The sequence below is a fragment of the Kwoniella bestiolae genome, chromosome 1 (assembly GCF_000512585.2).
Source record: "Kwoniella bestiolae CBS 10118 chromosome 1, complete sequence".
Classification (NCBI taxonomy): Eukaryota; Fungi; Basidiomycota; class Tremellomycetes; order Tremellales; family Cryptococcaceae; genus Kwoniella; species Kwoniella bestiolae.
In genome coordinates this window covers 8,259,420-8,286,718 of record NC_089241.1, presented here as the reverse complement: position 1 = coordinate 8,286,718, position 27,299 = coordinate 8,259,420, and the positions used below count along the sequence as shown (strand labels likewise).

At 47.5% G+C, this 27,299-nt stretch overlaps 9 protein-coding genes across 9 annotated transcripts; 6 read left to right on the top strand and 3 right to left on the bottom strand.

The window, feature by feature from the left end:
• Positions 1-647: 647 nt before the first annotated feature.
• Positions 648-2,129, bottom strand: I302_103089 (uncharacterized protein; the record flags this gene model as incomplete). Its single annotated transcript, XM_019188461.2, has 5 exons — positions 648-710; positions 783-1,122; positions 1,190-1,402; positions 1,455-1,704; positions 1,778-2,129. 5 exons carry the CDS (start codon positions 2,127-2,129, stop codon positions 648-650), a joined length of 1,218 nt encoding a protein of 405 aa, XP_019051339.2.
• Positions 2,130-2,956: 827 nt separating this feature from the next.
• Positions 2,957-4,848, top strand: I302_103088 (uncharacterized protein; the record flags this gene model as incomplete). Its single annotated transcript, XM_019188460.1, has 6 exons — positions 2,957-3,167; positions 3,236-3,361; positions 3,422-3,669; positions 3,738-3,975; positions 4,052-4,156; positions 4,244-4,848. The coding sequence occupies 6 exons, from the start codon at positions 2,957-2,959 to the stop codon at positions 4,846-4,848; spliced, it is 1,533 nt and encodes a 510-aa protein (XP_019051338.1).
• A 277-nt stretch (positions 4,849-5,125) lies between these two features.
• I302_103087 (uncharacterized protein) lies at positions 5,126-5,566 on the bottom strand (the record flags this gene model as incomplete). Its single annotated transcript, XM_019188459.1, has 1 exon — positions 5,126-5,566. One exon carries the CDS (start codon positions 5,564-5,566, stop codon positions 5,126-5,128), a length of 441 nt encoding a protein of 146 aa, XP_019051337.1.
• Positions 5,567-6,487: 921 nt separating this feature from the next.
• Positions 6,488-8,435, bottom strand: I302_103086 (UDP-glucose 4-epimerase GalE; the record flags this gene model as incomplete). Its single annotated transcript, XM_019188458.1, has 7 exons — positions 6,488-6,653; positions 6,841-7,083; positions 7,156-7,296; positions 7,487-7,707; positions 7,838-8,039; positions 8,143-8,300; positions 8,373-8,435. The coding sequence occupies 7 exons, from the start codon at positions 8,433-8,435 to the stop codon at positions 6,488-6,490; spliced, it is 1,194 nt and encodes a 397-aa protein (XP_019051336.1).
• Positions 8,436-10,510: 2,075 nt separating this feature from the next.
• Positions 10,511-12,990, top strand: I302_103085 (uncharacterized protein; the record flags this gene model as incomplete). Its single annotated transcript, XM_065869614.1, has 7 exons — positions 10,511-10,602; positions 10,667-10,696; positions 10,761-10,803; positions 10,876-10,902; positions 10,993-11,125; positions 11,220-11,895; positions 12,003-12,990. The coding sequence occupies 7 exons, from the start codon at positions 10,511-10,513 to the stop codon at positions 12,988-12,990; spliced, it is 1,989 nt and encodes a 662-aa protein (XP_065725686.1).
• Positions 12,991-14,576: 1,586 nt separating this feature from the next.
• I302_103084 (uncharacterized protein) lies at positions 14,577-18,464 on the top strand (the record flags this gene model as incomplete). The annotated part of the gene is made up of 3 exons (XM_019188456.1): positions 14,577-14,945; positions 15,716-16,942; positions 17,010-18,464. 3 exons carry the CDS (start codon positions 14,577-14,579, stop codon positions 18,462-18,464), a joined length of 3,051 nt encoding a protein of 1,016 aa, XP_019051334.1.
• Positions 18,465-19,817: 1,353 nt separating this feature from the next.
• On the top strand, positions 19,818-21,221 carry I302_103083 (mitochondrial 37S ribosomal protein bS1m; the record flags this gene model as incomplete). Its single annotated transcript, XM_019188455.1, has 1 exon — positions 19,818-21,221. The coding sequence occupies one exon, from the start codon at positions 19,818-19,820 to the stop codon at positions 21,219-21,221; it is 1,404 nt and encodes a 467-aa protein (XP_019051333.1).
• A 365-nt stretch (positions 21,222-21,586) lies between these two features.
• Positions 21,587-24,957, top strand: I302_103082 (uncharacterized protein; the record flags this gene model as incomplete). Its single annotated transcript, XM_065869613.1, has 12 exons — positions 21,587-21,941; positions 22,022-22,068; positions 22,159-22,427; positions 22,528-22,821; positions 22,894-23,051; positions 23,132-23,205; positions 23,270-23,465; positions 23,524-23,597; positions 23,695-23,866; positions 23,973-24,580; positions 24,664-24,732; positions 24,826-24,957. 12 exons carry the CDS (start codon positions 21,587-21,589, stop codon positions 24,955-24,957), a joined length of 2,448 nt encoding a protein of 815 aa, XP_065725685.1.
• Positions 24,958-25,355: 398 nt separating this feature from the next.
• I302_103081 (phosphatidylserine decarboxylase) lies at positions 25,356-27,209 on the top strand (the record flags this gene model as incomplete). Its single annotated transcript, XM_019188453.1, has 5 exons — positions 25,356-25,406; positions 25,507-25,677; positions 25,801-26,031; positions 26,190-26,947; positions 27,086-27,209. 5 exons carry the CDS (start codon positions 25,356-25,358, stop codon positions 27,207-27,209), a joined length of 1,335 nt encoding a protein of 444 aa, XP_019051331.1.
• Positions 27,210-27,299: the final 90 nt, after the last annotated feature.

The following is a 27,299-nucleotide window of genomic DNA, read 5'->3' as shown; positions in this document are numbered from 1 at the left end:
TTTAGTATAGCTTTCAACGGCTTCCAGAGAAGTAGAGAGATACGCTCGTTCTTGTGCATGGTCCGGCCCTGAATGGTCTTGTATCCTGCTCCTGAGCCATGCAATAGCCTGTTCGTTAGACTTCTGGAAATGTGGGGAAGATTCTGGTTAACACTGGTAGCTGTTGCGTTGGACTGGTTAAGTGCGGCTGCCATGTTCGCGGGGATTGAGATCAAGCTGAATTGTGTTGTGTTATAATAGGGATTTTACCGTTAACCGATCCCAATAGGTGAGTACGGGATTGGGTTGAAGCTGACAAGTGTTTCGTGCAGATTGAGAAAAGAAAAAACCCGTGGGGCAATAAGAAATGGGAAGGGTTCTTATACCCTGCGAGAGCATGTTCTCCTCGGCCACTCGGACTCATCAACATCAGTTGCATACTACTTTCCCTTTGAGTGGGGTGACCCCTCACACAAGAAAGGTTGGTATTTCAGGAAGGCATCCGATTCTCAAAGTCCAGACCTTCAAGTCCACTCTGTCCTTCCACGTCCTATGAGGTCACATTCACAGTATGCACAGCTTCTTCGCGTTGAGGACTCGCATGTCACCGTTTCGACTGTCCCCTTTATTCTCTCGCAAGGTGCTTGCAACGCAGAATGTTGTACATCTCAACCACATATGTCTACAATTAAGCGGATGAACATCCGTATGCAATCCATGTAATCAGTAATCTACAGCATCAAGTCATCAGCAATCAGCGCAGCTTCACGGGAAAGACAAGTGGCGAAAGCTAGATGACTCACTTCCACACGCTCATCAGGCATCGTATTGTATTTCCCACCCGGCCCACACACTATCCCTTCCAACCCCAGCTTCTTATACAAATGCCCAGCATCTGACCCGAAGAAGCACTGGGGTGCTAATGCGCCCGTCGGCTGTTTCTGACCAGGCCTGACTTCCTCATATGCCTTGTTTATCCTTCTCACGATATGCGCTTGCTTGGACACTTCGAATGAAGGCATACTGTCGGAGCGTTCGTTGAATATCTGATATTTCAGTTCGGGGAATTTACGTTGAGTCTCCATACATTCTATTTCGAGTGCGGTCTCTACATCGTTTGACGTTTGGCCTGGGCCGAATCGGCTAAAGGGACATCGCGCGAGGTTAGTACGGACCGTGAGGACACAAAGAAGGGTAAAAGACAACTCACGCTGCACCCCGTATCACCGCAAAATCAGCTACCTGCGGCGGTCTCCAATCTGCCATCTCCCTTCCCAATCCAGCTCTGACGACTCCCACATGACATCTATTGCACGCTTTCACATCGTCGTTCTTGGCATTCCCAAAGGTCAATTTGTCCAATCTGGGTATCAGATCCGTAGCTGCCAATAATGCGTCGGTCGAATCTTCTCTCTTACTCATACTACGACACGATCAGCGATACACCTGGTAGCAGGAATAGCAGCAGGACCTACTGCCTCGTCACTCCAGTCAGCTCTATACGGAAGATATGACTTTCCGCATGCATCGTTATAGCCTTCAGATCACTTGGCTCGCAATTCACGAAATAGTCCACGTTGCAGTACCCTTGATCTATCAGCGCGACTGTCCCTGGTCCTCCCTGCAGTTCACCGACTACATGGGTTAGAACGATATCGCCTCTGGGCTTCCATCCAGACTCGAAGAGCGTTTTCACGGCGCAGAGATATGCTGCACATCCTGCCTCTGAGCACATTGCATCGCCAGATCATAGTCAGTACTATCCTACTGTTTGAAGTGGTAGCCGGAAGTGACTCACTCATGTTGGACACCCCAATACCATAAATCATACCATCCTTGACTGTCCCACCCCAGGGATCTACCGTCCACCCCTCCGTCGCAGGGTTGGTATCAACATGACCATTGAACAACAATGACTTGCCTCCGCCCGTTCCCTTCCAGATACCCAGAGCATTCTGTCTCTGTCCATTATCAAACTTCTTCACCCCCGCTTCTAGGCCTATATCCTTCATCTGATCGGCCATGTATGCCGTAGCTTCCAGCTCGCCATCGGTCTTGCTGTATGACTTGATCCTGATAAGCCCTTGTAGGATCTCGTGACATCTGATTTCGTCCGGTTCTGGAAAGGTAATTGACGAGGAGGATGACATCGTATGGCTGCTACCTATTTGTCTGTGATCTTGGCTTGCCGTGTCTCTTTCTCTTACGATCAAGCTATCTTACACTTCGATTGATGTGTTGCTATGTACTGTCGATGTCCATCCCTCCACCTTACTTGCTGCCAAACCAGATGAGGGCAGCTTGACCGATTTGTCGGTCAAACCCGTCGTCCAATTTCCCGGACGACGCCCAAGGCTTGAAATTGCAAGCGCTTGTCCGGATTCGTAAACCCGGAATTCAACCCAACGTCACTCTCTTCTCAGCTTCTTATTGGTCGAATGTCAAGTCCGAAGTGCTGTTAGAGAACGGAATCCGGAAAATGCTCCTGCAACAGGAGGGCTTGCGGGTTTCAACCTAGGAAGTCCAAGCAATCGATTCATACGGGACCTTATCTTTTCTCTCAAATTAAATTATTTTTAGCCTCGGCTTTTTATCGGGGCAGAACGAATGGGCGGTACCACGCGATTACCTGCGGTGGTGACCTACCTCGAGAGATAAGGTTGTTGTCGTTCGTAGTGTTCGTCTTCTGCTATTATGCCTTCACGTATCAACTGGCGAGCGGCAAAGCTGCCGACATCGGGCAGGAGTAGAAGGAAAGAATCGGTGTCGACTTTTGTGAGAGTGGGAGGGAGGGGTGAATTCGGGATTCCGACTAAAATGTCTGGTCGGTAGAGATAAGGAATTTTGCTGCTTAGAGTGATCGAGACCAAGAACTGCATAAATAGGCGGGACACACTAGTGGGATTTCTCCCCTCCTTCTGGGTTATTTCATCACCTATCATCTTGACTCGAAGCACTTGTTTTGTACTAGGTAATCATGGAATACAAAGACGAGAAAATCACGGAACAACCTGTCGCTGCTTTACCTGTTGAAGGTAAAGTAGATGATGGGTATGAGATCTATGCGAAGAATGTAGATGTTCAAGGTGACCGAACGCCTCAAGAACAGGCTATCTGGGAGGCCAAGAGTAAGAAGATAGCTACCAAGTTTGATATCTACCTGTTGGCTATGATGTGTTTCCTCGTTGGTGAGTATGTCTCTCTACACATGGGCTAATGAATGCATACAGCAACGCTAATCATGGGGTTTCATTAGGTGTCAACTACATTGATAAAGCCGCGTTGGCATGGGCAGTCCTGTTTGACTTGAAAAAGGACCTTGGTCTAGTCGGTAATCAATATTCCTGGGTATCGTCCATGTTCTATTTCGGTTATCTAGCTGGTACGTGAATTCGGCGAATTCTTCTCCTCGTTGGCTCATCACTGTGTTCATACCATGTAGGCCAAATCCCCGCTTTCTACTGTACCGCCAGACTCCCCCTGGCCAAAGTCATCAGTGTCACCTGTATCATCTGGGGAGTATTGATGTTGGGTACCATGGGTTGTCGAAATTTCAGCGATATGATGGCCGTCCGATTCTTACTGGGTTTCTTCGAGGCGCCCTTGGTCCCTTCATTGGTCAGTTATACAGCGCTGTTCTACACCAGGAAGGAGAATGCCGTTAGGACTTTAATATGGGGTGCTATGCAGGTGAGTCACCATCAGACCATGAAATCATAAGCATCGTACGTCATACTGAGCTGTGATGTTGTTCGTAGGGCACCTTCTACCTCATCTTCACTCTTGTGGCGTATGGTTTGGGACACATCAAGAACGACGGATTGAAGCAATGGGCGTGGATCTATCTCGTCTTGGGATTATTGTCCATTGCTCTTGGAGCAGGATGGTTATTCCTACCTGATACTCCTATCAAGGCTAGATTCTTGACTGAGGAAGAGAAAGTGATTGCTTTGGAAAGAGTTGCGGAGAATATGACTGGTACTAAAGGTTCTTCGAGTGAGTCGCTCGTCTCTCATCTAAGCCATTGTCGGAGTATGATATGACTGACATTCGTTCCATTGTAAACTCGCAGTCCAATTGCACCAAGTCGTCGATACGATCAAAGACCCAATGTACTACCTCAGTTTGCTATACGTCTTCTTCGCAATGGTACCAAACGGTCTTTCGAGTTTCAACAGTGAGTGTACAGTGTATATCCTCCTTCGGAGCGTTGCCTCATTCACTATGACTCTCATGCTAAATCAATCGCTTTACCTTGAAACAGCGCTGGTCATCTCTTCATTCGGTTTCAACCAATTCAACACCCTTCTCGCGGGTCTACCTTCATCCATAGTCTCCGCAGGCAGTCTGCTCGCCTGGGGTATCCTCGCCCGCAAATACGGTGGTCTGCGAACATTGGGGATGGTCTTGCCCTTGATCCCTGCCATTGCAGGTATCGCAGCAGTGTACGCTACCACCCACGGCAATCATCCCAAATGGGGCCGAGCAGTCGCGTACTGGCTTATCAACTCCTACGCCGTCACCTGGCCGTTCTTCCAGGCTCATATCGGTGTCAATTTCGCTGGTCATACTAAACGATCCTTCATCTACGGTTCAGTCTTGGTTATGTTCTCCGCTGCGAACATTGTCGGACCATTCATCTTCCCCTCTGGACAGAGCAATTACTCCAAGGCTCTTGCGATTATCTTGGTGTTCTTCTGCGTGCAATCGCTCTTGGCGGTCATTATTCGGGTGTATATGATCATGGACAATAGGAAGAGGGATAGGAAGTTCGGGAGGGTCGATAGGAGGATGGAAACTGAGGGTGCACTTGAGGGGTTGTCCGATAAGACCGATAGGGAGAATTCCAACTTCAGATATGTCTATTAGGACATCTCCTGCTTTATTATACAGCATGGTCTGACTGGGAGGAGGAGCTTTGGGTGTCGAATGTGTGAGATGAGCAACATGCCAGAAAAGTTGTAGACGTTGTGAAATCGGATGTGATCTTTTTTGTTTTTTGTTCTTTGTTTGAGAAGGATATCTGATCGATTTATGCATATAATGAGCCATTGTGCGACGATTTGTTATAAAGTATGTGTGATGAATTATTCCAGGTAACACTCAGTTCAACCACTTATCATCACACCACACTAAGCTACTCTACTTACGCGTCCATCTCCTGTTCTCCATCGCTTTCGACTTCAAAAATAGGACCAAGCGGACTGTCATTCCAAGTCCTGTAATCCCAGTTGGTAGGTGGTCTATCCAGCCTCCAATGCGCTCCGATGCACCTAGTCTGGTGGTCCAGCGCGGACAGTTCTTCAACAACACCTCGTCCCTCTCTGGCAACATTCGAGCTAAAGCCAGAGCCAGACCAGTTCACAACATTCGATATTTCTTCCCCGCATTGTCGCGGTTGCGTTTCCGTTTGAGTAGCCTCTGCCTCTGCCTCTTGCTCTTTCTTGCCAGACTCGTCACCACTGAACCTCGTCCTCAGACTGGAATCGGAGGCAACCCTTGCCAATTTCTTCGCATAAATTTCCTCGGGTATCAGAGAGTCTTGCGGATCGTCTGTAAACAACCCTCCCTGCGTCGCCTCTGACATTCCAGACATATGAGAATCATCCAGGTGAGCATTCGAGTCTCCTTCTGCTCTATCTCCCTCAGATCCCTCAATTCCTATAATCGGAGCATGACGCCTCCAGTGGAATGCAGATTTAGTAGACTCCCTTTTGGAGAGTGGTGTTGGCTCTCGTAGTTCCTTCAACTTCTTTCTGGCAGCTACCGCCAAACGGATGCCTGCTATCTCGGCTTTTGGATGGCGATGATGTTGATTGCCTTTCCGACCTGCTGGAGGTCGTTTGGGCAGTCTTTGAATGACCTATGAGATCCAGTGGGATACGTTGATGAGTCGATTAAGTGTTGTTGTCGTAGGGTAAGTATACAGGTCAAAATCGTGCCAAGCTGCTCCAATGAGGTTTGGCGTTCTCTGGAGATTGAGAGTACTGCATCATCATCAAAGGATGCAAGATGCCTAAATCTCAAACGTCCTCCAAAAAGAAGGCAAGTCAAGGGACGACATGTCCTCACCGAGGTAAGTAAGATCTATGCTTTGCATGTATGTCACGGTCGAGTGTGTCATCAAGTAACCACTCAAAGAAGTAATGTATGGTAGAGATACTAGATACGACATTGAGAAAGCGAAAACAGAGTTAAAAGCAATTATATGTATTGGAACTAAACGAAACGGCACGGAACGAAACGAAACGAAAACAGGAGAAACCATCTATCGTATAGAAAGAAATCTAGAATCATATGCCTGGTAAATGAAATGAGAAAAATGTTTTTGGGTGTCGGTGTCGGTTTGGGTAATATACAATAACTGAATGTTGACGTTGTATATGATATGTATGATTGCGAACCAACTGGTAATGGGTATAATTGGGAGAAGGGAAGGGGGAAACAGGAGACAATGTCCATTCACATGAAGAAGTTCCTTCACTCATCTATCGATACATCCATCACTTTAGATCGTTCCATTTTGTTTTTGGGCGGTTTCGAATCCATTTGGGTTCTTTGTTTGGAAGTTCCATAGATCCCTGCACATCTCTTCCAGACCCTTCTTAGCTACGAATCCTAATTCCTTTTCTGCTAGTGCTGGATCGGCGGTCAAGTCTGGTACGTCGCCTCGTCTGTGATATGCAGAAATAACCAACCAGTCAGCAATTGATATTATATAAATTGGCATATCCAAGAAATGTTCTAACGAGACACGATTATTTAAGGTCTTCTGCGCTCTTGCCCCCGTGTCTCCCACCTCACTCCGTTCACTCGATCTCTCCTGGGACCCAGAACATGCAACAAGAACCATCGACTCACCTTCTACCAACGATCTCATACTGATAATCATATCCCGTCGCCTTCCTCATAGCCTCAATCATATTCAACACACTCATTCCCTTGCCTTTACCAAGGTTGAATGCCCTGTAGGAACCCGTCTCGGCATCGCAGTTCGAGAAGATGTTCTTCTGAGAGGTAGGTACAGCCAACGCGTCCAAAGCTAATACGTGTCCGTGGGCGAGATCCATGATATGTAGGTAATCTCGTACGCATGTTCCGTCACTACAATGAGTATATTTGAGTCAGTGCTGACCACTCAAGGGACGTTGAGAGCCAAAGGAGGACTCGACTCACGGTGTTGGAAAATCAGTTCCGAAGATCTTCAACTGACTCTTCTCCCTTCCGACGGCCATCTGCGCTAATAATGGTAAGAGGTTTCCTGGTTTGCCGCGGGGTTCTTCTCCGAGTTTACCAGATGGGTGAGCACCGGCGGGACTGATATGGGAGATAGAGATTGTCAGCGCGTGACGTCTCGGTCGAGGGGACAATGGGAAGAAGGACAAAGATCGCTGCGCTTCTGAAACACTGGCAGTCCCCTCTGCTTAGTCGGAAGGCAGAAGGGGATCCGTCAAAGGAAGGTGCCAAGATATGCTATTTCGACGCTCGTAGAGTAGAACCAACTCACTTGAAATACCTCACGCTGACAGCCCTCAATGTACTCTGCCCATCCTTTTTCTGCACCCTACATGAATCTTGGATGATCTCCTCTACCATAGCTTTCGTCCTACCGTAGCATGAGGCAGGCAATAATGGGGAAGTTTCAGGGATAGGGATGATCTCGGGAGTACCGTATACTGTAGCTGAGGATGAGAAGACGAGGTTGTATACGCCGTGTCTCTCCATCGACTACGTGATGCAAATCAAGTATGTCAGTAAGCCGGTGATTGGACATAGCAAACTTTGTACAGTGGGAGTGTTTGAAGATCTCAAGGCAAAGAAAAAAGAAGGGGTGTGAGAGAAAAGGAATTGGGCTCACCTCGAATAACGATATGGTACCTGCTACGTTGGTTTTGTAATAGCTCAAGGGGATTTCACCAGATTCACCAACGGCCTTTAATGCTGCCAAGTGGATAACAGCCCAGATACCGCCCTTATTATCGTATTGACTGAAAACGCCTTCTACTGCTTCGGGGTCACGCAGATCGACGTTGTGTAATATGGGTTGAGGAGCGTCGGGTCTACACACACGCAAAACGCAAGTGATCAGTATTGCTTCTGTAAACACGATCTGATAGAACATTCTTTCCGGCGCGAATCAGATCTATTACGGTGCACACTCACCCCAATTCATCCCTTGCAATCTCAGCACATCGGTTCAAAGCTTCTGGGTACGAGTTGTGACAGTTATCGATCACGATGGGTTGGTATTGACCTGTTAGGAGAAGGGAGACTACGACGTGCGATCCGATGTATCCCAGTCCTCCTGTTACTACGACCCGCTGCGAGAATGTCCATCTGTATCAGCCAATTGTCATGTGCCGGCTTAGGCCTGGATTGGTCGAGAGACTTACCTTTAGCTGATGGGCGTTGCCATTAACATGGCTGTTACCATTGACGTATGGCTGTTGTGTCATGTTGGTGAGTATGTGTTTTGGTGGTGTTGGTGGTGCGGTGGTATGATGAGGTTGTTTATCTATCTATGTTATACTCTGTCGCTGTATATGCTTGAGTGTGGGTATGAGATTGAGATTGAGATAGAGATGGAGATGGAGATGGAGAGAGAGTTGGAGCAGAGTAGAGTAAAAAGTTGAGAGGTGATAGAGTGAGGTCTGTGCGTCACGCGTAAAGATCCGAGCGATCACTAGTATCACCAAATTTTCTATGATGTTGTTGTTATTTTGATACGACTGCGGAATGATTTCAATCCAGTGGCAGGTCAGAGTTCACACTACTGTATGTTGCTGATGCTTTTGGTCGATATCACAATCCTTGATCTTCTTGATCTCGATGGGTGTATGCTAGATGATAGATGGTAGATGGTAGTGGGTCTGTATGTATGAAGATATCAACTTTTTTATTTATCTATATTTACCTATGGAAGGGGAGTAGAATAAATTTGGGAACCCCAAGGGAAGAGAAGGGGGAGATCTTTTTTTTCTCTGTTTTTACCAAAATATGCCGGCAATACCCTAAAGTGCGAGTTGCGATTGCGAGTGTGAGATAGATGTACCGGTGCTATGTGGTTTCGTTTCGTCTCGTCTTACAGGTACTTTCTTTGCAATTTGAATGAAGCTACTGGTCCAATGCGCTGAACCCCGTATAGCTCTGGTCTTGCTTCGGAATAACCAGAGCAGAGCAGAGGAGAAGGAAAAAAAAAACCAAGACACAGGGTCGAAAGGGCTGAAACGCGTCATATCAACCATTTAAATTGGTTGTTAGATCCGAAAGCTCCGCAGTACATTTTTGGGCTTATGCCTGTACATGTGTTTTCTTAGCTTCCCATCCTTCATCCTTGTTCTGCGAGAAGGAGGGAAAGCCGATTCAACTTGCATCGCATTGGGTAGTGAGTAGTGGTTGATTCATATGATACCTGTTCTTTTGCAGAGCCGGAAAGCTGTGATCCATCTGAGAGATGCAAAGGGGCGGACGTGTAGTCCAGTATAGGCGGGAAAGCTACACAAAAAACCAGAAACGACTGCGCATCGTGCCTGATTTCATTCGGCATGATTACATAAGCACACGAGTGTCGTTCCTGTCCCAACCAGCTTTGGCTTTTTTCAGAGGATCCAACCATTGACGTGGTGACGATTTGCGGGAACCGACGTCAGACAGAATAGAAATTGGACGGAATGGAATGCTTAAGACCATGCATGTATCGCTGGTTTGAGAGCATTTCCAGATGCCTAATGTCGAAGTCACGTTAATATTCTGAGGTATTAATTAGCTGGGGGGTTAGCGATTCTCGAAAGGCTAGGTTGATACGCCTCATAAGTTATGCCATCGTGCTACACGTAGAGCAGTTGAATCATTTTATGAGATCACTCGAATCTACTTGAGCTGATGGAGATAATCATTCCCTCCATCTGATGGATGCTCTCATACCCATATCCTTATGCCGGTCTTTGTCTTGCGTGCGTTTCTGATGATGCCTTTACGACACAACCTCTCGCTTGAGATATACCGCGTTTGTATGCACTTCTCTACAGGCCCAGAACGCAGGTAAGGGGGGTACATACAGTACATGGCATACATGCAAAGGGTTGTTTTGTGCAAATGCTTAGATGCCATGCGAGCGAGTGCCACACTCGAACGCGAGTACGGTCAGTAGTGGTGTCTCACGTTTTTCACTGAATCGGCTCATAACCCGGAAAGAGCAGAGCTTAAATCTTAAGCTATCTCATCTCATTCATTCATTCATTTCAACATCTGTTCGTATCTTATCATCAAACATCAATATAGCTTATAATCGAGGCTGGGAGATAGGCTGCCCACGACTGTACAGGAGTCGATCATCAACTGTAGTCAAGTGAATACACCTATCATCGTCACGAAAGATCATCGAATCGTCAGTCAACAAAGTCAAAGGGATACATTCAACATCCTTTCAACATATCAACAGCATCTTCTCGTCTTAGTCAAGCTAAGAACAGTAGGGTGAGATTGATACCACAGTCCGCCTCAGGCTGGGCTCTGTAGAAAGACAGGGAAGATGTCTAAACGCGTAAGATCAATATGGATCGGGTTGTTCTTTTTGGCCTTGGGGGTCGTACAGGCTGGGTATCTCAGTGTGAACATGACGACGTGAGTCTGCGTCTCCTCGTGAAGGTCACAATTGATGAGCGAGTGGGCTGATGTAATCTGGCAGAGCGACACAATGTGGGACCTCGATCGTGCGGTAAGTAACCACTCTTCGAGCAATGTAAACCTTTCGCTAATTTTGTTGAACATCTCGATAACAGATGGAGCGGTGATGCTGGTCCATACCATCTCCTACTTACACCCGTACGTTGTCTCCCGTCCTCATCCCGGTCCCATCCTTGAAACGCTTTGCTGACGTCTCGATCTGTGGAGCAGACGGAATTCAAGGAGCATGGATATAATGTAGGTGTTTGACGGTTTCCCTTGGCATTTTACGTACAACCCCCCTCTTCCACTTTCGGACGGATAACTGATGTAATGGTGGTGATATAGGTATGGATCGAATCGATACCTGATGGACAGAACTCTTATGAACTGTTGATACGGCAGCCTGCTGGACTACAGTATATGTTGACTGTTTGGGGGGCTTCGGGGATTCAGTATGCAGCTACGACGGATGTTCTGAGTGAGTCGATGTGTCTCCTCGTACTCATCCTGTCGCCGTGGACATACGTGAGGCTTTTCCAAGGAGCCGTAGCTGATATATCATTGATTGTTAGCCGTCCAACCCTCACTCAATAACACGTCGACATGTTTCCTATCTGATGATGCCATTCTCAACTTGTATACATTCTCATTCAACCTCACCTCCAACTCTGGAAGTTATCCTCCCCAATGCTCCAATATGTCCATGACATGGCCTACATCACTTGAATCCAACGTAACCTCAGACTGGGTATCAGACAATTCAACCTCTTCAGCCTCAGCTTCAGCACAATCATTATCACCCCGGTCAACCCCCTTACTTCCCGCTCGGGGCATAGACGCAATGGAGATGGAGATATTCGAAGAGAGAGATCCCAGTTCATCAGAGCACGGCGGAAATACCACTCACCCACCAACGATGTTCGGTATAATCCCCCTCGGCAACTCGTTCTCCATCCCCATAACGTACAACAGAAATTCGAAATATGCGAAATACCTACCTGATTCTTCACTTTCGGATAATCCCACGACGTACACCTCTCAGGGAGTGACGCACCTGAATTGGACAGTGGATATGGCGAAGGGGACGAGATTCATCTTGGTTGCTGGGATTGGAAGCCAGGAGAAATGGGCCAGTGGTGGGTCGAGCAGTATGTTCACGGTTGGACAGGGGAGTTCGGGGTGTATAGGCTCGGAACAGAATGGTGGGGGAGCGCCGAGCGTTACGGCTACTACGTCTGATCCTACTGGGTGAGCACTATACTTTCCGAACTCCTTCGCTTATCAGACTATAGATATAAAGAGGGAGAGGGAGAGAAAATACTGATTATGATGACATTGTGATTTATGGTATATAGTACATCAGGACAAGATAACAACTCCCCACCACCACCCTCCACTTCCAGCCCAGTCACTCGAACGGTCGTGGCCAGTGTCCTATCTGTCATCGGAACATTGGTTATCGTCGGTATAATATTCATGTGCAGACGAGCGCGCAACAGACGTAAACTCAGAGCGACAGCTTTCCCAGCTGGTAAACCTTCGGACTCATCCGATCAGCTCGCCACTCTCAACAACTCGAACTCGGAGACCCCACTGGATCTTATCGCTTCTAGGAATGACGGTAACAACCCCCCTAGATTGTCACCCCTGGTAATGGGCGATGATCGTACGAACGGTTCAACAACGTTGAATAGTACTCCGATATCACCTATCAATCCGTTTGACGGTCGACATTCCAAGATGCCTTTCTTACCTCCTCAATCGACTGATACCTACTCTTCACCCATCTCTCCGATTCGAGAGGGAACCGGCGCAAGCAGCGGTATGATCAGACATCCGTCTCAGGATGCGTTATTACCTTTGGCTGGATTCGCTACTAACAGAAGCGGATACGATTCACCTATAGGTGGCAGTGGACATGGGACGTATCAATCGAATCGAGATCTCACGTCGAGCGGAACAGGAACGTACATGTCGACTAATTCAAGAGCCGGTCGTGCTGGGCCATTACATCTGCATGAACATGATGAACAGGAAGATACAACGGAACTCAAGAGAGATACGATAGCGTGTCTGGATTCTGGCGAGCCCGAGGGTGAAGGCGAAGGTGGAACATCGACCAATCCTAGGGCGCCCTCTGCGATATCTGCTCCGCCTGGTCGAAGGAGACGACCCCGTCAACAGACACAGGATCAGGAGAGAGAGGTAGAATTTAGGATACATAGAGATGCCGGGAGGGTCCAGCCGGAGCAGACACAGGAACAGGAGGTCATGGAGTTGCCGCCTAGGTATGATGAGGTGAATTGGGAGGAGGAGAGGGAGAGGGAGAGACAGACTAGGTGATACGGGTCTGTGACCGGACATTGGATTGACATAGATAGATATAACATAGGATAGTATAGTAATGGTTTAGGGTTTGTATCTCGGAACTTGGTGTTGTATTCTCTCTCTGTCATGTAGAGATTGTTATCGAAATGCCATTTACAAGGAATCGAAATGCCATTTATAAGGAATCGAAATGCCATTTATAAGGAGTAGGTTCATGCCACTCTGCCACTTTTGAATAGCTAACGGCCGTTAAAACCGGGAGGGCGGAAGTCCCAATTGAATTTCGATTTCGAATTCGAATTCGGTTTCGGGCTGACGTCACATTTTGTTCACTTTCAGCACTGCAGATGCAGATCATCAGCCTACGTTGGTCATTCGCCTTTCGCCTGTTGGTTTTCTATCCCGCACATGAACCACTTGACTTGATCTTTTTGAGATTGGATTGGAGTTGATAGAGAGATGGAGATGGAGGGAGGCTCGTCGTACTTGCCTAATCATCTGGGGAAAGGTGTGTTCTTGGCTTTACCATGCAACTATGAGATGGGATATCGTAAGGGTCATGTCTTTGGGGGAAACGTGTGGGGTAGGGGAAGGGGAAAAATCTAAGCGAGGTACCTCTCCCTTTGGTGCTTTGGGAGGGAACGGACGAAGCCGACGAGTGTGCAAGTGAAGTGTGCTCTCTCTCTCATCGCATGCCGCACGCGGCCGGTTTAGCATAATACTATTTATCGTAAATGAGATATCTCCGTGATTTGCCCTTGTTTCCCTTTGGTCACCCTGAGAATGCTAGTACTTACGAATGCCCTCTCTCTCTCTCTCTCTTTTTGCTACTGCTGGTTGGCTAAGGGGAAAAGAGACGGTCATCGTCACCGAGTCATAGTCATACTGTAGTAGCAGATTCACCATAGATTCATTTGACATTGACATTGATGGCTTGGCTTTGTACTCGTATATTGGTATTGGTTGCATTACCTTTGACCGGTTCAGTGTCATCGTATATCCCATCATCACCACCACCATCAATATCCATTTGAATCGCTTCCATTCTATACCTAGGAAAAGAAAAGAAAAGATCCATCACACACCACACCGGACCGAAGGTAGTTTACTATCAGCCAAGACACCCCCCACGCAAACGTGCCGGACTAGGGAGCCAAGATTACAAAGAACGTCTCTCATACATCACATCACATACACATCGTATTCATCACAAAACAAAGCAAAGCAAAGAAAGATCGTCAATCCCCCACTCACCACTCACTCCGTTGTCATCGACATCCGCGTATCCTATTTTTAGGATTATCATACCGTCATCTACTTTGAACGGTAACTCATCGGCAAGACTCCACCTGTGTCATACGCATCCACTTTGACAATTGAGGATCCACATTCACAGTACTCGTCCTACCAACCGAGCTTATAAAGTCGACCGAACCAAGCTACCAAGTATCATCGCCTTCATTTCAACATTTCATCCATTTCATCCAATGCGAATATAGCCTAGTCGTTCAACGCAAGACTCACTTCGTTCCCACCTATTCGACCTGTGTAAATCCCTCCTTCATATAAGCTAGTACCCCCACGACATCTATAATTTCATCATGTTATCTTCGTCCCCCGCCGTACCTCTCTCCTCCATCTCCTTCGGAGACGGCAACCAACGTAGACTATCACTAGTCACTGCCTCAGGCCAAGAACTATTCACCGCGCGAGATGGCCTGCCTTCACCTGAACATCTCACACCTATAACGGGCGCTACTACGCCAAACGTTAGTGAACCGCCTAGTCAACCGCTCAGCAGGAGGGGAAGTTCCAACAATATAACTGGCGAAGAACAATTCCACGACGAACCTCAGGATGTGCCGTTGCATACTGAGCCGGAATATGAGAAATACAAGGAATTGGACAGTACCTCGCTGAGGAAGGTGCCTAGTAGAGGTGGGATTTGGCATGAGGTCGAGGAGCCTAGAGTGAGTGCGACTGGACTATCTATTGGATTGTTATACAGACTGCCAAGATTCGTTATAGTATTGTGGTTGTTGTTTTCTTGGTCCGTTCTAATCAAAACATTCTCATCTCATCTCTTTGATTTTGGCTTGTTTGGACAGAAGACGGACTTGTGTGCATCCCATTGTTTTGTTTGGATCTTTACCCCACTCTACGTCTCATTCTAGTCGTGGTGTCCTGCTAGAGGTCTTTTCGACTCGACCGGATCAGTCTCATTGCTATGGGAAGCAACCTACCCCTTCCTACCTACCTTTGTGCTTGTCTAGTGTGAACCAATGATCACTCTGCACATGGCGTCGTTGGCAAGGACCCTTCCTACCTTCGTGACCCCTTCTTATAGACTATCATTATCATTATAGCTTAGCTTGACATCGCTTCTTGGCATATTTAGTACTTCGAATGCTGCGTATGCTTTGTCGATATATTCATATCATAGCTTTTTCTACTTTTCTTGTTTCTGTCTTTACCTTGTTTTTTTCCCAATCTATCCTCCACCATGCGGTCAGACTTCCGTCCTCAGAGCCCTCGACTGGCTCGACCTCCTCCGCAGCCCAAGTGGTATTCCTTCACTGTCCGGACTCGTTCTTCTCGTTCGATATCCAAGACTCGTAGTCATGTTCACAATTCTGGTTATCCTACTATCCGATTGGTACGCTTTTTGAATGTCGTGATGGAAAGAAATGGGATTAAGAAGACTTTGTACTGGAGGCTAACTCTTCTTTCTCTTCTGCAGGCACCCAATGTCTCTCAACCAGCTCTCGCCCTCAGGAGTCGATCTTCCTCACCACCAGTAGACAAGACAGACGTAGAACAGTGGCATGCCGCTCACCGACGTCCACCCATTCCTTCCAACCTATCTTTCACTCCTGCTACTCCTAATGCACCTTCCCCTGCTCCATCGCTACCAGCTGGTCAGCACGATTCTCATCTAACCGCTGATACCCACAAACCCTCTCAAGTGTCCAAGACCGCTCCATCCAGTCCTCATGGCTCACCCAACGCTACCAGACACCCCAAACACCATACTGGACCACTGCACGATCTACGACGATTCCTCAACCATCACATAGGCCACCACGAACACAAGACCAAGCACCTTCCTACGGGAGAGAACGGGTCGATTGCTGCTCAAGCTATCCATTCGCACATGAACGAGACTCCCGGTCCATCTGTCCCAGGCTCACCCACCGCTGCAGGGGTAGCCACCCCCGCGATCCAACGTAGGGGAAGTGGATTCAACGGTCTCGGTGCTCCCCATGCCGCTTCGAGTGGTACTTCAACAGGTCATGCTACTCCAGCTGCGACTCGTCACGATACCCATGATAAGCATGGTGCTCATTCTTCTCACTTGATGGGTTTCATGAGACACCATCATCGGGATAACGAGGGCGAGAAATCGCATTCTTCTCTGGCGAGTTTCTTCGGGCATCATAACGATAAACACAAGGAGAAGAAGTCCAAGAAAGAAAGTAAGACTCCCACCGAATCTAGAGCTACCAGTGCTGCTCCCAGTCGAACAACTACATCCACCCTTCAAATGACTGAAGCTGAACATGGAGGTCATTCACACCCTCCTTCCAGAGGTATATCACCGCCTGATACTCCCGATATCTCGACTCCCAAGAACGCCTCGGAGTACCCTGGTGTACCTCACCCCGTTGTCGCTCTCACTCACCCCTCATTGCACGAGGCGACTCATGCTCACCTGTCGAAGAAGTATGGTAAATGGGGTAAAGTCTTGGGATCAGGTGCGGGCGGTACGGTCAGACTTATCAAGGCGAACTCGAAGAATGGCGGCTCGACGTACGCTGTCAAGGAATTCAGACCTAGAAGACAAGGTGAGACGGAGAAGGAATATCAGAGAAAGGTGACTGCGGAGTTCTGTGTGGGAGTTACCCTAAGACATATCAATGTGATTGAGACGGTGGATATTGTTAATGATCATGGTCATTTCTACGAGGTGAGCTCTGCTGAACAAAATGACCCTGGACGAGGATAGTTTGCTGATATACGATTGACATGTTCAGGTGATGGAATACGCACCATATGACTTGTTCTCCGTCGTCATGTCTGGTAAAATGGCGAGACCCGAGATCTACTGTGTATTCCGACAAATCATCGACGGTGTCAACTACCTACATTCCATGGGTCTCGCTCATCGAGACTTGAAATTGGACAACTGTGTGATGACGCACGACAATATTGTCAAACTTATCGATTTCGGTACAGCAACGGTGTTCCATTATCCCGGCAAACACCAGATCCCTGCCTCAGGAGTGGTCGGCTCGGATCCCTACCTCGCGCCAGAAGTACTCAACAAGGATGCCTATGATCCTCGACTCACCGACGTCTGGTCCGTCGCGATCATCTTCATGTGTATGATCCTGCGAAGATTCCCTTGGAAAATCCCGGATTTCAAGACCGACATGTCATATCGACTTTACGTCAACACCCATCCTGAACTATGTACGAAACCACCCGTTCCTACTCCCGCACCATCCGTTGCGAACGGTCATGAAGGTGTAGGAAATAAGGTGGGCGGTACCCATGGATTATTAAATGACGGATCAAGTACTCTACCTTTCCGATCCAACTCGATGGTCTCCAACGCTAGTACCGCTGTGGAAAGCAAGGTCAGTCCGTCTGAATCACCCACAAAAGCCGGTAGAGCCGAATCTCGAAGTACCGCTATCTCTTCATCTTCTGACGAGGAGGTCGGGTCGGGTGGAATCCAACAGCTCAATCTCAGGGATGGGGAGGAAGAGAAGAAAGATCGATCCGATTTGAATTTCCCACGAAGGAGCGACTCGGTCGTATCCGTCCCTGCATCTCGATATGCCACTTCCAGCGCTTTACCTCACAATGCCCAGCCCAAACGACAGGGTACGCACCCCGTACCTTCTTCTCCAAGGACGGACAAGCTATCAGTCCCCGACGAAGGATTTAAGGGAGGAAGGAATCGAGCTGTCTCCTCCCCCGTCTCTCCACCTGCTACTCCCGGTGTGAATGAACCGCACCGAAATCCCTTTGGAGGCGCTGGACAGGGTATCACCTCGACCACCACCAATAGCAGTGTGAGGGCAGAACAGCAAGCCAAGAGGGAACGTGCGGCGTCAATCTCATCAACTAGGACTTTCCAATCGGGAGGAGCGGAGAGCATCTTCAGACTATTACCTCGGGAATCTAGATCAGCTATCATGAGGATGTTGGCTGTCGAACCTTCTATTCGATGTACGCTCTCTGACCTGCTTGTTGGACGAGGTAAAGACGATATGATGTGTAGTTGTGGATCACCCGAGTGTAGTGGTTCGATCCTCCCCCCTCCTAAAGAGATTACGGGATTGGGTAATGATGAGTTGGATGATGGTGATGAGTGGGTTAAGAATATTGAGTGTTGTAGTCATCATCCTGGGAAGACTGTTGGACATAGTCATATTAAGGTGGTGCCGGAGGAGAAACCGAAGAAGAAGTTGTTCCATTAGTCGAACCGGGTTGTCATTTCATTCTGTTTCATGATTTATGGTTTTACGTTATGGTTTATCGGATTTTACCCTTTTACCCAAAACATACACAATTTTCTACTTTACCATACCTTTGAATATATCAGTTTTTCGTCTGAACGATCATCTTGTATTTGTATATCGTATGGAGTTGGGATTCAACGTTGTGTGGATGTTGCGAATGTGGGAGGTTGGATGTCATGGGAGATTCAATGGACTGGTTATTAGAGAATGGATGTGCCGCGAGGTTGAATTGGGGGGAGATGGTTTATGTATGAATGAATAGTATGAATGAGATACGGATATGATGTTGTTGTTGGGTTGGTTTGGCCTTTGCTTTTGGGTGAGCTCCAGTTCGAGCTGCAGTATCAGCGATCTTATTCAAGTATGAAGAACATGCACCGTACTGTACTATACCGCATGTGAGATTCATCGCTATGCTTCACCTCTTCCTTGTCATTCTAGGTACATTCGAAGGGGCTTTTCATCATTCGTAGCTGCTCATGAGTTGAATTCATGTTCGATAGGATACGAGCACCATACATACCATTCATACTTGTTCAACCAGTTCTCCAGCATTGATTGACATGACCAATCCAATGCTACTACCGACTGACACTCGTTTTCGCCTTTTGTGATCCAGAACAGACTGATGCATCAATGCATTGTATAATTTCATCTATATTACAATACAAAAAGACAAAATGTAGCTACCCATAGGTGACTTTGAATCATAGATTACTCAATCCTCAAAGTTGTTTTAAGCAGGTGACTTCTTGTGGATCAATCGAAACATCCTGTCTGGCCCCAAGACGATCGTTTTAGCTCACACCCTTTCAGAAGAAAGGACGGAGCTCTTCGCATCGATGGGGAATTGGGGATGAGTTTAACTAGGGGGGTTAATCCCTAGTTATTTTGTGATTGGAAGGAGAAAAGAAAGAGAGAATGAAATTTAAAAGATAAATTTGGGCTGGGTGAGAGTGGGTGAGTGAGTGAGGGGGAGACGCGCACGGTGGAATTTGGTTTGGTACAATGGAATATTTGTGAGATGGGTTTATTGTAATTTATCCCATCTCTCCAAATGATAAATGTCGGAACATGTCTTTTACTCTCTGTTGCATGAGATGAACATCAACGTTGACATACACGACAAGACGATCGTCAACGAATATCATCCCAACGCTGACAAGTCAACAGCCTCTGGTACCTATCCATCACAGAGCTTAGCTCGGCTCAACTCAGCACCTACGACTAAACCACTTTCGACAAATTCCTGACACCGGTCCACCCTTTCATCTTCCAGCCCGTCTCTTCCCCCACACCCACCCACACACCATGTCATCCTCCCCCTTCCCGCAGCTCCTCAAAAGAGCCAACATCTCAACTTACGATCCACTCATCACCCGCATATACACCTCCACCCCATCCTCCAAGTCCCAACACTCCGACTGGGGACTCAAGTTCTCCGTGCCCATCAAGAAGGGACCTCGATATATCAAGTTCAACTCCCTCGACGCTGGACCAGGGGTCAACTGCGATTGGCGATCCGGCGAGCGGGAGGCGCGGTTCATCCAAGCCTGGGGGGATGGGAAAGTCAGATGGCAGAATGAAGAAGAGGCTATACCGTGGTTGGTGAAGAGTTCGACTTCGGGATTTGATAATCGACGGGACGATCTTTTGACGGAACGGATCCCTCCTGAGGGCGGGGCTGAAGAGGATGGGGGTATGTGGATGAGGGATGTAGAGTCTATGAGCGAGAAAGAGTTTGAGGCGTATCTTGATAAAATCAGAAAAGGTAGGAAAGCATTCTTGAATGAGAGGTTGGAGGGATTATCAGGATCTATCAAGGAGACGCTTGTCTTACCTGAAGATAGGACTTTGATCCATCTTTCATACACTGGTAAAACCCCTTTGAACTCTACGTTGAACTACCAAGCGGACCTTACAACCTCCGAGATAAGGGATAGGGAAACGAACAAGTTGAACTCGAAACCCCACCGAACGAATGGCATGGTCTATTCTTCGAAACCCACCTCCTCGAACGAATTTTTGGACACCGCTTTAAGTAAGAAGGGAAGGGTATTGAACAAGGTATCGAGGTATGATGAGTCGTCGAACAAATCTAGGAGACCCGCTGGTCCTGGCATGGGGGTGGGGAATAACCTTCCATGGGTGGTTAGCATTGGAGGAATCACCGGGAAGACCAGCACACATAATAGCAAGACGACGGATCAAACTACATATATGAACAGTTCGATCGACCAGACGGATTATACTAGATCAAACAACTCGGCGGGAGTAGGTAAATTCAGAATCAACAGAGCAGAGATGGGTTCCACACCTCCAAGCGTACTGGCTCTGAACGAAAGTAGATACTCTGGACCCAGACTTAGTGGCAAATGGAGACAGTCCAGTGCGAACCAGCCTTCTCCGCTTGATACTTTCCGATTCGACGTTGATTTGTCCATCACGGAGATTGAGAGTGAGAGTGAGAAGGGGTTAGGAGAAGTGGGATCGAGAGAATGGGTGGGCAGTGAGAGTAGGTTGAATAGTCTACAAGGGGGTTGGCAGGACGAGTTGAACCTTGGTGGACCTAGGCGGGAGAGGACAAGGGGTGAAGCGCAGGAGAGGTTGAGGGAGAAGGAGAGTAGATCGGCAACGATGGAGAGGTTGCAGAGGTTGTTGAAGAGGAATAAGGTTGAGGGAGGGGAGGGTCAGGGGCAGGGAGGTAGTCAGTAGATCTAGCTTAGTAGTTGGAAGCTGGAAGTTGGTAGATGGTAGTTTATGCATATCACGTTGCATCTCTCCATCTACATCCCTGCTGTTCCGGTGTATTCTCGATATACTGGACCTTTGTAGGATATCTTATGGTTTGTGAGGATCGTTGAAGAATGTTTGATTTCCGCCGGAAGTGTGAGATGAACATCAACCTCAAATTTCGAGAATCAACAACCGAGATATCGACAACAACAACACCTTCGTTGCTACATCGTATTGACCTTTATTCGTACTTCTTGCGTTCATAAAGCCTTCCACCTTGTACAACTCGGATAGCTGCATTCGGAAGAGATCCATCTCATAACTACCTTGAATGCTTAGCCGTCATGACTATCGTCGCCTCTCAACCAAATGCCAATGCCAATGCCAGCTCGGCTTCGTCAACCTCACTTCCTAAACTAAACACCACCACGGCTTCAACATCAATAAGCAGGGTATCCAACTTCCTCTATGCCTCATCTGACGAAGAGGATGATGAAGATGAGGTGACAAGCACACTGCCAGCTGGATCCACCGTAAATGGGAACGGGTGCACCGACAAGAAGCGGAAACTGAATGATATGACAAATGGAGATGGACCTTCCAAACGAGTTGAACGTGCTGGAGGATCAGGCATGGAGGGTAGGCGGAGAGAGGCTGAGAGACTGTTTGAAAAGCGGCGGGAATTACCTTTCTATCAAGGTGAGTGTGGTCACTGTTTTCATTTGTCTGATAGGACACATGGGAAGGTAATTTAACTGATTGAGGATGTGCGGGTGTAGGTCGAAAACAGATATTGGAGGAGATTATGACTAACGATACTACCATTGTAAGCTCTCGCCACATTCTAGCAACATCATATAATAGGTTCCTTCCCATGCTTCGGAGAATGCTGACATACCGTATTATCGCGCCTCAGATCCTGGGAGAAACAGGATGTGGTAAATCCACTCAACTTCCCCAGCTCCTCGTTTCACATTCCATCTCGAAATCTCACTACCCAACCAAAAGAGGACCTAGGATAGTCGTCACCCAGCCCAGACGGCTGCCCGCTATAGCCCTGGCGAATCGAGTAGCAGCCGAGATGGGGTGTGTGTTGGGTGAACAAGTCGGGTATAGCGTTCGGTTCGAGGAGATGGTAAGTAGAGATACGGGGATTAGGTATTGTACTGAGGGGGTTTTGATGAGGTGGGTCCGAGTTGCTACTATATGCCTGTCTGGTGGCAGGGCATGATGGTAGACCTGGGCTTGTCAATCAGAAGACTTACTAACTAGTTGATGTCTACAGAGAACTCGCAAATCCCGATCCCTCTTCTTCATCCTCATCTTCGAAGCTCAATCTCCTGCTCAAATACGATATAATAGTCATCGACGAGGCGCATGAACGAACCCTGAACACCGATTTCTTATGTGGTGCTTTGAAGAAGGTACAGCGGATACGTAAAGACATGGTTGCTCAGCAGAAGCAGAATGGTAATGGAAAGATGAAAGAGGGAAAAGGACAGGGGGAAGTAAGGGAATTGAAATTGGTTATAATGAGTGCTACCTTGGATCCTGGAAAGTTCCAGCGGTTCTTCGAAACGTATGTATACGCTCATCTTCTAACAAGCATCTCACATCAGCATCAGCTGATTTGCTAATCCTCGATCTACAGCGGACGAGAAGCTTTACTAGTTAAAGGACGGATGTACGACGTCCTCACTCAGCATACTACGAACCCCGTGGACGACTTTATCGAGACGGCCGCTAGACAAGTTATGAATATACATTGTAATCCGAAGAACGAGGGGGATGTCCTAGTCTTCATGCCTGGTGGGTCTGTCCCACATCCATACCGCTCAATCGGCAGGCTTTCATAGGGTATGAGCTGACCAAGCTACACGCTAAACTAGGCTCCGATGAGATTGAGAACTGCGTTGAACTCTTAAAGAGAGCTGGAAAACAATTACCTGAAGATCAGCCGCAGGTCAGTACCATCGTTATGACCTCAGGCTATAATCACTAACGGATCTTAATCCCTGCCATCACAGATCCAAGTCCTCCCACTATACGCTGCTCTTCCACCTACTGCCCAAGCCAAGATTTTCTCTACTCCGCCTAAGAACACGAGAAGAGTGATTGTCGCTACAAATATCGCTGAGACTTCTATGACTATTCCTGGAGTGTCGTTCGTGGTGGATACGGGGTATAAGAAGGAGAAGGAATATATCTTTAGGACTTCTGGATGTGAGTTGTATTATGTGAAAAATGAAGATTGATGCTGATCATTAGGATGATTTGACAGCTATTGAACAGCTGAAGAGGAAAGGCATAAGTCAGGCGGCTGCGTGGCAGAGGACGGGTCGAGCTGGACGAGAGGTGGGTTCTTTTGCTGGCCCTTACCAACCATACATTGGATACGAAGCGATAAGAGATCCTCGGAAGGAGACACGCTGATTCAGAACATGCATTTCAGCGTGATGGTCATTGTTATCGACTCTTCACTAAAGATATATTCGACAAGATGCCGGAATTTGATGCGCCGGAGATTCAGCGGTGTAATTTGTCGTCGGCAGTGCTGCAGTTGATAGCTATGGGTCAGAATCCATTCGAGTTTGAATATATTGATAATCCTGGTAGAGATAACAGTAAGTTGAACCATCAACAGCGATTGGCGGACGATCATCCTCGCAAAGTAGGGAGAGATCTTAGCACCTAGACTCGCAGTTGACCTCTGACGTCGCTCTTGTATAGTCGCTGCGGCATTCCAAGAACTAGCGGGACTGGGCGCCCTCTCCGGGCCAACCGAAATCACAGAGCTGGGCAAAGAGATGTTAAAATATCCTCTTGACCCACCACACTCCAGAATCCTCATTGCTGCGTTCGAGAATCAGTGCCCTAACGAGATTATCGACATCTTATCAATAATCAATGCTGGTGGGACGGTATTCGTCGACAGACCCAATGAAAGGGAAGAAGCTTCCAACGCCAGGGCCAAATTCGTACATCGGGATGGAGATCATATGACATCTTTGAAAGTGTTCAGAGATTTCTTGGATATCAAAGAGCTGAAGAAAGCTTCTCAGTCTTCAGGGAAGAAGAGTAATGGGGCAGGAGGAGTGGTAGGATGGTGTAAAGATAATTATGTGAATAACAAGACGCTCAACCAAGCTATTAAGATCCGAGATCAGTTGAGAGAGTTGTCTGAGAGATATGGGAGGGATTGGAAGGTCTCTTCTTCGTCTACGGCTCAGGGAGGGCACGACAGTTCGCCCATTCTGAGGAGTTTGTTGGCGGGGCTGTTCATGAATTCTGCGGTAATTCAGGCGGATGGGAGTTATAAGCAGACGGCTGGGAGTTTGGTGAGTTACTGATTCCCTTGCATTGCATGAGTAGGGTGGCAGATAGGCTGATAGTTGGATTGGGACTCTCCATGTATGATCAGACTGTCAAGATACATCCATCGAGTGTGTTGATGAGTAAGAAAGTACCTGCGATATTGTATGATGAACTGGTGAGTATCGCCATCCTCTTACATGTCACAGGGAGAAATCCCTTATCTCAACGATTCTGCTAGGCCTGATGCTAATCATGAGATGCATGATAGACCGTCACTTCATCATTCTACGCTAGAAACGTATCAAGCTTCGAACAGCATTGGTTGACTGAATTACCCCTGTTTGCTAAAGCTGGGAACGGACGGAGTGTCGCTCTGCCTGTTGGAAAAGGACAACTGTGATGGTTTCTTCGTTTGCGGTCGTCTACTTCTGACATTGGGTCGGATTGGGTCGGATTATGTTAGACTTGATGCATAGCATCTACATAGTATATAACTTGCAATGCATATATCGTTAACACTTACTCGATATCATTCTGCTTGATCTGTCTAACTCGCTGAAACGCGAATCTCGCCAAAACCAAACCCCGTAGCAGGATTCCAGCGAAAGCGAGCGGATATGACATCATTGCAAGTATGATGGTTATTTTGAATTGACTGAGTCTATTAATAAAGTTACTACGAGAATCAGCATGTAGTCCATTCAAAGGGCTACCTATATATACATATATATACAGAACAGCAGCTTCCTGTATTGCGATTCTCACCGTTGACTACAATTGCAACCATACAAGACTAAGATGACAGACGCGATAGATAAGAGTGTTCCTGACGAACATCGTATTCACAGTGTGAGTCTGTACGGTCCTAAACCCCTCCCCTTCTCCCTGTCCAATTCTTGTGTATCATGATTCTTGTGTTGCTGGACTGATGGTGGGTTTGTGAGGGCAGGTCGGTGCATGGAAATCACAAGATAAGAGACATCATCACAAGTTCCTGAATGATACGGTCGAATATGTCGAGCAAAACCCGAAACCGCTTCATCCAGTTTTGAAGGAGTTCAAAGAGCTTGTAGAGGGTAGTACGAGGTTGTCCATGTTATTTCAGTTGATGTTTGAGCAGGTGAGTTTATACGGTTCCTTCGCATTAGAAGATGTACAGCTGCAAAAAGCAATAGGCTCTCAATATGCGACGTTTCTCTGAGCAATGGTCGGAAAGTTGGCAGAGCTAACATGTTTGAGATAGGTCCCAAATAACAAAGAATACCTGAAAGACCCCGCTGGCCAAGATTCTCAAGTAAGGGATTTCGACCATCTCCTGAAACTTATGAATCACGTTATCTCGCATGCTCCCCGATGGACCGATCCGGGACATAAAGTTGGGCTTGTCGGTGTGCCCGTTCAGGCGCTTTTGGATTGGCCGATGGGTACTTCGGCGGGGTTCTGCGTGTTCCAAGATCCACTTGTCAATGAACAGGTACGTGTGGTTCATCTCTCACAAGATCATGTGTTACTGACCTGCTTGCTTTTTTTGCTTCTTGCCCTTACTCCCCTTCTTGCCTTCCTGCCTTCCATCCCACCTCATCTGATACGTCGTACCCTCCCTTCACGACCGATCCACGATTTCACACACAGCTCAAGAAGATCCTGAATGTATGGGGCGAGTACCTCAGCTCACCCGCCTCAGCAGAAGTGTTAGGCTCAGGCAAAACAGATTGGTTCGGTCCCACCGGTCTACCTGCACTCGAGGAAGTAGCCAACAAAGCCGGCGGAACCAACCTCAAATTCCACGAACTGTTCCAATGTGATCCTAAGGCTGAACACCACGGATTCAAATCATGGGACGACTTCTTCACCCGTCATTTCCACTGGGAACATCGACCGGTCGCTTCGCCCAAGGATGATAGCGTTATTGCGAACTCGTGCGAATCGAAGATGTACAAGGTAGCCCAAGATGTCCACGCGCGAGATAAATTCTGGGTCAAAGGTCAACCATACTCTGTCTTGGACATTTTGAACTTCGATAAAGATTATGGGGACCAGTTTGTGGGAGGAACGATATACCAGGCTTTCCTCAGTGCATTGAGCTATCATCGATGGCATTCACCCGTATCTGGAACGATCAAGAAGGTCGTACTCGTAGATGGGACTTACTATAGTGAACCCCTTTTCGTCGATTTCGATACCAACAAGAACGAACCGGCGGATAAGAACGGAGAAACTACCAGTCAAGAGTATCTGTCTGCCACGGCGACGAGGTCTATCATCTTTATCGAGGCGGATAATCCCAAGATTGGTATTATGGCGTTCGTGGGGATTGGGATGACAGAGGTTTCGACTTGCGATACGACCGTGAAGGAGGGTCAGCATGTGGAGAAGGGAGAAGAGCTGGGGTGAGTCGTGATTCGGGTTCTCATACTCGTAGGAGTTCTTGTCATTCGACATTCGCTTCACTCCGAAGAAACATCCCATGTAAGAGGTTCCCGGGGGAATGTAACGTGCTGATTTATGATTGATTGATGACCACGCAGGATGTTCCATTTCGGCGGATCAACACATTGTCAGTTGTTCAGGAAGGGTGTGAAACTCTCGGATTTCCCGGAGAAGTCGGACCACAACGTACCTGTCAGAAGTAAATTATGTGTAGTTGAGTGATCTGATAATTTGCACTGTAACCACTTTATTTGTTTCCCAATATGATGGATCTACCTCGCATGTATGGCAATCATCTGAATAAAAGCTGAT